The sequence below is a fragment of the Dermochelys coriacea genome, chromosome 4, assembly GCF_009764565.3.
Source record: "Dermochelys coriacea isolate rDerCor1 chromosome 4, rDerCor1.pri.v4, whole genome shotgun sequence".
Classification (NCBI taxonomy): domain Eukaryota; kingdom Metazoa; phylum Chordata; order Testudines; family Dermochelyidae; genus Dermochelys; species Dermochelys coriacea.
This window is the reverse complement of record NC_050071.1, coordinates 93,705,631-93,716,495: the sequence shown is the minus strand read 5'-3', so window position 1 is coordinate 93,716,495 and position 10,865 is coordinate 93,705,631. Positions and strand designations below refer to the sequence as shown.

The 10,865-nt window shown below is 45.4% G+C and overlaps 1 protein-coding gene across 6 annotated transcripts in view; it reads left to right on the top strand.

The window, feature by feature from the left end:
* The first annotated feature begins 2,299 nt into the window (after positions 1 to 2,299).
* Positions 2,300 to 10,865, top strand: part of DCUN1D4 (defective in cullin neddylation 1 domain containing 4) — an 86,210-nt gene continuing 77,644 nt past the window's right edge. The window contains exon 1 of one of the 6 annotated variants that reach the window (XM_038399194.2): positions 2,300 to 2,485. In XM_038399194.2, the coding sequence (XP_038255122.1) occupies positions 2,461 to 2,485 (25 nt within the window). In that variant the 5' untranslated portion in view covers positions 2,300 to 2,460. The remainder of the gene's footprint in view (positions 2,486 to 10,865) is intronic. The other 5 variants (XM_038399195.2, XM_038399198.2, XM_038399199.2 and 2 more) reach the window with 5 other exon arrangements.

Genomic DNA, 10,865 nt, shown 5'->3' with positions numbered 1-10,865 from the left:
GACTGTTGATGAAGTTACTCAGCTTCTTGGTGCCTCAATTTTCCTTTCATTAAAAGGGAATTAAACTTAATCTGTGTTGCCCGTGCAACCTTATCTACCCTTTTGTGAGTCCAACCTACGCACCTAATGAGGCAAGGATCTTGTGAGAAATCTAGTACATGATCATGTAATTAAAGGTTGTATCATAATGCATATGCACAAGGGAGCAAAATTAAGGTTGCATGGGCAACCATAAATCTAGTGTTTCCTACCTTTTGAGTCTGACTTTGTAAACTAAATTTTCTTTAACATAGTTTTTTTCTTAAATAATTCCCTAAGACGCCCCCCCCCGCAGTGGTAAAAATAACTTCTATGGTAGGTACATCTCCTCCCCCCCCCCACTTATATATCACTACCAGGCTTAAATCCAGAACTTTCACCATTGTGCCTGCCTTCTTCCACTTGAGCTACAGGACTATGTTAGCTGGGAGCAGAAGGCTGTTATGCCACTGGGGATATAGGCCACTGGCACCATATACTGGTCTAGAAGGATGGGTGGCAGGCATTTGGACTGCTGGCTGTCTCTCTCTCCTCATCCATGCCAAGAAATGGGGAGCTCCTTCCCTAGACATTGCCCTCAGGGTTGGGGGGAATGGAACACTAGGTCTCTGCGTTGGAGTTTAGTTAGGGGAAAGGAGGAGCAACCTTGCTGTTTTGTTGGTCTTCAGGTGTTCCCAGTACACTACTTAGTCCTGCTTTGCAATCTGCCTGACTCGTTAGCATGTTTGGGAGCTGCAGGTGGGGGGCGTTATTTTGGTAGGCTGCCAGAATTTTACCACAGAACAAACAGGAAAAGCAAAATAGAGATTTTGAACAGCTTTTTAGTCAACTAAACCTGAATGATGTTTCATCAGACAAATGAATGGCACTCCTCTGTGCCAAGGACTTTCTTCCCTGCTGCATTTCAATTGCCTACTGCATTAGATTTTTTCTCCCAAAAAAAAAAAAAAACCCCAACAACCCACCAACAACCAAAAAGCTACGATAATATTTTATAAGGGAAAATTTTATACAACCTAAATACAGGAGGTTCTTGAAGCAGGAATGACCCCAAATAGTTTTTGGCCTCCTGTGGAAAAGCCAAGCCAAGCCAAGCCAAGCCAAAAAAAAAAAAAAAGAAAAAGCTGAGCAGAATAGCAGTATGGCACCCCCTAGAGATAACACCCAGGGCAACCACCCTGCTCGACTGCCCCTACAACTGGTCCTGTCTAGAAGCTTCCATGTCATACTAAGGGCTTGTCTCCACATAGACAGGTTTCAGAGCAGCAGCCGTGTTAGTCTGTATCCGCAAAAAGAAAAGGAGGACTTGTGGCACCTTAGAGACTAACACATTTATTTGAGCATAAGCTTTCGTGAGCTACAGCTCACTTCATCGGATGCATTCAGTGGAGAAAATGGGACAGCCCCAGCCGTTCTCCCAAAGCCCCCACCCTGCACGGCTGCCACCCTTTGCTGGAACCCTACCGGGCCCCCTCAGGAGGCTATCGCCCTTTGCTGCAACTCTGCCATGCCCCCACCCCCAAAATGCTGCAATGCTGCCGCCCCACTTGCCTCCCCCCCTGCAGGGGGGCTGGCATCTCTGCTCACCTCTCCCTCCACATGTTCCTCTGCACCCCCCTTTTTTGACAAAAGTGGGCATTTGTCCTGTTTGCTCTTGCCAGCTGATCAAGTCAGCAAGAGAAAACGGGACAACTGCCTCCTTTTGAAAAAGGAAGTAGCAACGGCTGGGACAGGACTTAAAAAAAGAGACTATCCCGACTCCCAGCCAAAACGGAACCTACGGTCACCCTAGCTAGTTCTGCTGCCCCAGCCCACCCTCTGCCTCTGCCTCTGCCTCTGCCTCTGCAGCTGTGCTGGAAGCCTCTTCTTCCCCTCGCGGGCTGCAGGGAAGCCGGCTCTCAACAGGGCATCTCTGCACAGCCCCCCGCTGAACCAGCCTAGGCGTGAACGCGGCGCGCTTCACAGCCCTCCCGCTACCTCACTCAGCGCCCCAGCCCCAGCGAGCCGCTAGTCTGGACTCTGCTCTCCTTAACCAATCACAACAGCCTGTGGGCGTGGTCCATAGCCTCCAGGACCAATCGGACTCACGGGAGACACAAAGTAGTGTTCTTTGCACGCGCTTTCAGAGCCAGAAATAATTGACGTAGGCAAAGACCAATCAGTATGGCGGGGAGGCGGTACTTGTTGAGAACTATAACCAATAGGAGGGTGGGGGTGGGCGTATCGGGTAGTGTGGGCCAGGCAGAGGGGGAATGACAGGAGCGTGGCCTAATTGCGCAGTGAGGCAGGCGTTAGCGCACGCCAGCCCGAGCCAATGGCGTGCGTGTCTGGGCGGGGCAGGAGGCCCCGTGCCTGGGCTCTGTGATTGGGAGGTAGAGACAGTGAGAGAGCCCGGCCGGGCAGTGCGTGCGCTGCACGAAAATGCACTCGGATGCCGCCGCTGTCAGTGAGTAGCGGCCGGGCCGGGCCTCCTGCTGCGGGGCGCCCGCAGGGGGCAGGCTGAGGGAGTCTCTGCCCGAAGGTCGCGCGGCTCGGGGGGGGGCCTCTCGCAGCCCGTCCTGGGGGCGCAGTGCAGGGTCCGAGTGGGGAAGCCCGCGGGACGGGGGCAGCGTGGGGCCTGCTGGGGGCATTTGCGGGGCATCTGACGACGGGAGCCCCGTGAGGGCGCCCCGCACCTGAGAGCCGCGGCGGGGCCGGCTGGGCCGGTGGGGAGGTCAGTGGGGATCCCGCAAGTGCCAGGGGCGGCAGGCAGCCCGGTGCCGGCTCTGCGGCATCGGAAATTCTGCCAGGGAGCAGTTTGTGCCACTACACCGGGCGCTGACAGAGACTGTGACGCAGTTTCCCCAGCCTCGCCCAGGGGCCCCGAGTCCGGGCCCGGCCCCGCAGGGTCCCTCTCTGGGGCCGGGCGTGCTGAGGGGCGGGTGTTCCGTTCAGGCGCCGCCTTGCGGCTAGTTCCCCCGGGGGTAATTTAACGGGCTCAGTGTCTGTCCGGTGCGGGAGAAACGGGCTGTGAAGGGGAACGAGCCCGGTGCATTGTGGGAGCGGGAGTCTACCCTGCTCCAAAGCGCGGTTGGGGTCAGCCCCGCGGAGGACTACAACTCCCAGCGTGCATCGCGCCCAAGTCTCCCCTGCGTGGGTCACTGCAAGTTACAGCCTGGTGCTCTGTGGCCAGCCCGGGTGCCCCGCAGTGGGGGTCGGCTTAGGCACCTTGCGGGGGCAGCGCAGGCAGGAACATGCTCCCCACACCGGCGTGGGAGTCTGGGAGACGAGGCTAGAGCTGTCCCAGGAATAGCTCTCTTGAGGTGGGGAGCAGGAGGGAAGGCTGGGCAGCGTGCTGCCCTTTGCAGGGAGGGGGAGCACCGATTGGGCTTTGTCTCTGGGGTACGATGCCCTCCGGGGTAGGGTGCAAAGGTCCTGAGCACAGGCAAGGCTTTGTTTTAGGAACAGGTTTCCCGCTGAGGTGGGGGGAGGCAGGGATGCTGAGCACAGATAAGAACGTGCTTCAGGAACTTTTTCCACCCCTAAAGGGTGGGAAGGAGGCTACAGTCCCCAGCACAAGACTCAATAACATGAAGTTGTTGTCTGTCTCTGATGGATGAAGAGGCACAGCACTGAGAACAAGCACTTATTTATCTCATGGCAAAGACTGATTTAGAACATTGCTATTTCTTCATAGGTTCTTTCTTATTTTCGGTGATCTCCGAAGGTCTGAAAATAGCTTTTAGAAGAGAAACTGTGTACATCTTGGATTTTCTTGAACCCATCTTCTACCTTTGAAAATTAGAGGATGGAGAAAAAGAGCCAGGCATAGGAACATAGTGTATATTTAACCATATAGGGTTGGATCATTGCTCCAGCAAGCCTGATTATTATTAATTTGTATTGCCATAGCTACTGGGAGCTGGTAACTAGCACTTCTTGCTTCAAAGGAATGTAAAAATGTACCATCCCCAAATTTACATAGCTAATGGCATAGTGAAATGTACATTGGTAAATAAAATTATCTTGAGCCCTGCAGTGCAGAGTTTATACTTTGAAGCTTGAGGTTACACTAACCCTGTTTTAACATATATAATGCCATATATTTAACATAATGTAAACAAATAGTGGGATAATTATTCTGCAAACACGTTCTCTACAATACGGATATGGGCACATCAGCGTATATTTTATGTTCTATTCAGTCTTTTCAGAAGTTATAACTAAGAAAAAAATAAAGATTCACACCCTTACTCTGAAGATGTATTAGCTGGAGCTAACGGACACTTCCCTCTGCTCCCTCATTTGGGATGTTATAGGTTATCTAATGCCCACTTTAGGTCTTTTTGTAATTTCTCAGTAGGAAACTGAGAGTACTGTTTATGGTTTTCCAGCTGTCACTGGCCTCTGGTACTCCCCGTCTTTCTCTTCCACACTGTCCATTGAAATGCAACTGTCCCTGACAGTTCTGTGGATTTCCTTTTTGTTTTGTTTTTTTTAAACCTACTTTCATAAAATCATTTGGGTATAAGATATCTCTATGCCAACTAATCAAACCTTGCAAAACTTTGCTCCTCAAGTGTAAGTCATTTTCAGTATAGATTTCAAAAATAATTTTTTTTATCGTTAGTGTTATGGTTTGAGTAAGTAGATGTCCTGGGCTGGTAAGGTTTTATGGTAATTTTGAAAGACCTACTTAATCCTTTATTTTTCTTCCCTCTTCCACCTAATCAGAAAGTACTTAATTATTTCTCAGGCATCTCAGATAGTTTAATATCTTCTGTAGTCTTGAAAATCTTTAGTGAAGGCCATTCTTTAACTCCTTGGCAATTCATAACCTTGCATGTCTACTTACATTATAAATATTTTCCTAAATTGACACATTTTTTGTCTCTAGTTTATTCTTCTATTCTCGTTGATTAATGTGGATGATTGAGATAAGAATTAACTGTTCTCTTAATAGCATAGCTGTACATATATTGATGAGTCTAGAACAAGACTAAGAAGAGACATGAACAATCCTCATTCCTTTTAACCTTTCCTCAGAGATTTGATCTTGCTAAACCTCTGTTGATGCTCTCCTGTGATATGAACGCTGTCAATCCAGTTTCTAACTCTTCTCAATTTTTTTTCAATCCTTCTTTGAGGATGACTGCTTGCTTTGAAACATTCCCTAAAAGATGTGAGGTATGCTTGCCCACCTCATCCCCAAAACAAACGTGTCATCTCAAGATTTCTTGCCAGTTCAGTGAGTATAACTGGAAATCACTTCTGTCTTCTGTATTATAAGGCCACATAATGAGTTTCATTAATGGTAAGTGGAGTGGCTTTTTCTCCTCATCATCTGTCTCCATTCTTTAAAACTGTGGAGTGTTGGATGTGTGTAATTCTAACACTTTAGTATGGTTTGTTCTTGTATGTGATCTACTCTGACATTTTCATCTAGAGGTACCAATTCTCTATTTCTCTCCCTTTTTTGTCCCTCTCTGGCTTTGGGGACATTGAAAGAAATTTTTTTTTCTTGTTCTTCCTCTTTGGTCCTGTTTGAATTCTTATTTCTCTGTCTTGGGGGAAAACTCCCTTACGTACTATATCTCCTGTGGTTTTCTAAAGGCACTGGACTACTGCTGGCTATAAGGCTGGTGATTTTGCATGAGTTTTGCGCTTGAGGAGGAAAGAAAGAAGTACTGGAGGACCTATGACAATATGTAACTCCTATATCCATTGTAAATACTTGAGCACTCAACACTATCACTGGTTCAGTTTGCCTGTACAGTGATAACTAAAACTAACAAAAACTGTATATAAAATACGTCTTGTGGGGTGAAAAATCTTTTTTTGTGGTTATACATTTTTTTGAGGGGTGGAGTCTTTTATGTATTTAAAGAATTTCTCCAGTTTTTTACCCTTCTGTTTACATTTCTATATCATCCTTTATAATTTGAACCTGAAATTATATCTTAAATGCTAAATAAAGAAAGGGAATTTTGTGACATAGTAAGATCTGAAGATGATTTTTGAATTATGCATTCTTGTTTAAGACCAGTTTTCCAGTTGAGATGGTATTTGCCACTTGAGTTCTATATTGCTTTATCATTAATGAGTTAAAACTGCTAATCCTTCTTCAGTCTCGGAAGGAGTCTCTGAATATTCAGCTAAGTAACATGTCACACACAACCAACTGGAACATTGTTTGAGCCAAATTAGGTGGTAGAAATAGACCTTATTTTTTCCCCCAGGTGCCCATTGTTGGCACTGATTTTTACTGAACCATGGCTCATCATGTCACTCCTCTTTACATTTTGTTAAGATTCTCTCAGGAATGTATACAACAATTTTCATATTTAATGGATATGCATGTCATTGCATCTTGCAGAGACAAAAACTCATGCAGTATTAGGCCCTGCCTACACATACATTTGCCCTGGTTTAGTTAATCTATTTTAATTAAACCAGTTGAACCCCTGTGGGGATCCTCTTATTTTGATTTAAGAGTGAATTATTTTGGGTTAGCTCAAACATGTTTTTAATTAATTTAAGGTAAACTGAAAAGTTTTTGGTTTAATCTAAATAACTGTCCATACAGCCTTTTGTATTGGTTTAATTAGGGTGTGATGTCAAAATTAATTTTATGTTTAAAGTAGTTCAATGCTGTAAGTAGGCCAGCTGTTACTGTTAACATTTGTCAGGTACTTAGTGGAATAAGGATTTTCTCCATAGAAAAATTGACTTTTTTTTTTTTTAACCTTGCCCTTATATGCAACATGCAGGTTGAAATAAGTAATCTTGGAATCCTGAGTTGCAGGTGACCTATGAAACTGATTAGCAACACTTCAAACTATAGCTGTTAAAAATAACATATTATGCTTTAGTCAGGTGTAAATTAGTGCATCAAATGACTCGCCTCACTGAATCAAATTTTGTTTCTTCTCTCTATTTTTTAATGTTAAAATTTATGGCTGTATCTTTAAAACATACCAGAACAAAGTTTAGTAGGAATCTTCATAAAAAAGAAACCCCAATCTTCAGCTTTTTGTTTTCTGCCTTTAGTTATGAATATAGGGGTTTCAAAGCTGTGCATTTTGGAAATTGTGGGTTTTAGGTCTTGATTGAAAATCTTGGTGCATTTCAGATCTGGGTTTTCATTTTAAAGTTTCTTTACAAGGTAAACTGAGACACTTTTATGAATCTCTCTGGTCACTCGATTACAGACCTAAAAGTTGCAATTCTTCAACAAAAAAACTTCAAAAACAGACTCCAATAAGAGACTGCTGAATTGGAATTAATTTGTGAACTGGATACAATTAATTTAGGCTTGAATAGAGACAGGGAGTGGATGGGTCATTACACAAAGTAAAACTATTTCCCCATGTTTATTCCCCCCCCACTGTTCCTCAGACGTTCTTGTCAACTGCTGGAAATGGCTCACCTTGATTATCACTACAAAAGGTTTCCTCCCTCCCCCGCTCTCCTGCTGGTAATAGCTCACCTTAGTGATCACTCTGGTTACAGTGTGTATGGTAACACCCATTGTTTCATGTTCTCTATGTATATAAATCTCCCCACTGTATTTTCCACTGAATGCATCTGATGAAGTGAGCTGTAGCTCACGAAAACTTATGCTCAAATAAATTTGTTAGTCTCTAAGGTGCCACAAGTACTCCTTTTCTTGTTATGAATCTGTAGGCAGACCTAGGTCTTGTCAGTTCTGAAACTGACCTGTTTTTAAAACTGATTCCAGTTAATGTGGTTTGCCTGAGTGAGGAGAGAGGCTGGCATGAAATGTTATAGTTCGGAATTTTTGCAAATAATTCTGTTTCTCCACTGTGCAGTCATACCCTTTTTAAACTAGATTCAGGGAATACAATTTTGAGCATATTCCCTCTCTTCCCTACTTCCTCTTTTTTCTTTCCCAGGGGATGTTGGCTTCAAAGTCAAATTATTATAATCTAACTGCTGAACAATGGACTGGGTACATCCAGCAAATGGATTTTCTTGCTATGTCCCAGTGTTTCATAGTACATTGTGGCCAATACATCTGTGTTTTAGGTCTGGTCTACGCTACAGAGTTAGGTTGATGGAAGGCAACTTACATCAACCTAACTGTAAGCACCTACACTAAAATGTTGCTCCTGCTGATGTAACTATGCTGTGCTATGCTGACTTAATAGCGCTTAGGACGATGCAGTGTCAGTATAGGCACTGCATTACGTACGTTGACTTTAGTAGCCTTTAGGAGGTGTCCCATATTGCCTGACTATGACCACTCTGGTCACCATTTTGAACTCTGCTGGCTGGCTGCTAGGTACACAGGTACACACTCCTCTCCTTTTAAAGCCCCTCAATTTTTTGAAATTCTTTTTCCTGGATGTGGAGCGCTCACCTAACAACTACCTAGCTGACCATGCTGGCTCCATGCTGCAGATGCACTACTGCGGTGTACACAGGAAATGATTGATCTCTTGGGTCTGTAGGGATAAGAGGCTGTGCAGACACAGCTCTGCTCCAACCATAGAAACGTCAATATCTATGAGCAGATTGCTCAAGGTATGGGGGAGAAGGGCTACAAGAGGGACCTGCATCACCTGCGGCAATGCTGCGTGAAAGCTAAGGAGTTGCGGCAGGCATTCCAGAAGACAAGAGAGGCTAACAGTCACTTTGGTGCGGAGCCGCAGACATGCCATTTTTACAAAGAGCTGCATGCCATCCTCGGCAGAGACCCCATTATGACCCCCAAGAGCCCTATGGATACTTCGGGGGAGATTGAATCACAGCCCTTGGAGTGAACAGCAAGGAGGAAGTGTTGGATGAGAAGGGGTAGGATTATGGGGGACAGGTGTCAGGGGGATCCAGTGGTGCAGCGAGCCCGGCCTTTTTTTGACTCCAGAGCAGTCGAGCCAGTCCCTACAGACCAGCATGGTGAGCTTGATGCAGGGGAAGGAACCTCTGGTAAGTATGCAGTTTGCTTTGATATTGCAGGGACACATCTGTTCGTTTATTCTTTTTTAATCATGTTAGAAGAGGTAGTGAAATAACGCATAGAGATAGAGTCACTATCTGCTTCTCATTTTCATGTAGAATAAGGCAGAAGGGGCCCTGCAGAACAGTTTGTTTTTGTGTACCGAGATGTCCCATGAGTCCTCCAAAGAGATCTTGCGGAAACTTTCCTGAAGGTAATCCGCAGTCCTCTAGGGGCGGCTGCCTTATTTCTTCGGCAGCTGTAAGACACTTTCCCATGCCACTTTGCAATTACTTCAGCGGGCACCATTGCAGCACACAGGGCTAGCAGCACACAGACCCAGTCTGCAGCTGGACACATGCAGGAGCTATTCCCTTTCACCCTCCGTTACCCTCAGGAGTGAGATATCAGCTAAAATCACTACTGCCTGTGGAAAATGGTGTCAGTATTCAGTTCATTTCCCCATCCACATATACTGATGCCTGTATATTTCCTTCCCCCATCTCCCCACCCTGTATTGTCCCAAATTGCTCCCTTCCCTCTGGGCTATACTCAATATGGCTGGGACTGCTGCCGTGCTCTGTGAATCCCAAAGAGAAGTGAAAATGTAGTGTTTGTAACTTGTGTGGATCAAGGGGAGTGAGTTCAGTATACCAAGTTTGCATTTATCTTGTGAATACACTCACAGTAATACCTCTGTGCATTGTATCTTTTGCAGCTGGAAATGTGGCCTTGCGTTCTTTCCATCCACAATAGTGGAGTGGCTCAGCCAGATGAGGAGGAGAAAGAAGAGGACGCAGGATGTCACGTTCCAAGAGATCCTGCAAGCCTCTGGTGCTTCAGATATCGAGCACAAGGCTTGGAGAATCCCCTAGCAGAAAGAATGGACAGGGATAGTAAGAAGAAGATAAAAGCACAGGAAAAAGAGAGATATCCAGCAGGAGATGCTAGCACTTCTCAAGTAGCAAACAAACATGCTGGAGGCTCTTGTTGACCTTCAGGTTCAACAGACCCATGCTCTCCTCCCTCTGCAACCCATAGAGAACTGCATTCTGGGACATCCCTATGCACCCCCACATTCCACAGGTGTCTTGGGCTGCTTCACCTACCCTTACCGCTCCACCTTGCGGGAGAATACAGGCAATCACAGCCACCCATACACTGACCTGTGAGAGTCAGGTTGATGTATGTGTGTGAAATGGAAATGACTGTTTCCCCTTCAAAGGTTTTTTTTCCTGTATTTATAAAGTTTTTTGTTCAGTTATAAATGTCTGTTTGCATGACTTTGGAATAAAAGTCCATTTATGGAAACTTAATTCATCTTTATTAGTTCACAACATATGCTGGCTAGAGCTGATATCATTCACAGATAATAGCAATAGGTGCATTTGCAATGTTATAGTACTGCACACACACAACACTCCTTACAAGGTTCATACTGAGGTACAAAAAAAAAAACAAAAAAACCAGGCAGGGCACACTACAACAACACGTTACTGTGGCTCACTATGAAAAAGGTCTTTCAAAGCCTCCCTGAGCTGCGTAGCTCCCTAATGAGTTCTTCTTATAGCCCTGGGGAAAGGGGTAGGCTGAGTCTCCTAAGATCGCTATTGGCATTTCAGCATCCCTAATGGTAATCCTCTGGTCTGTAAAGAAAGTTCCTGCTTGCAGCTTTCTGAACAGGCCTGTGTTCTTAAACATGCTTGCGTCATGCATCTTCTCTGACTAGACCGTGTTGATGTCAGTAAAACGTCCCCAGTGATCCACCTGCGCTTGCAGTACCACAGAAAAGTAGCCCTTTCTATTTATGTACTCTGTGGAAATGTGATCTGGTGCCAATGTAAGGATATGCGTGACATCTGTTACCTCACTGCAGTTGGGGAATCTT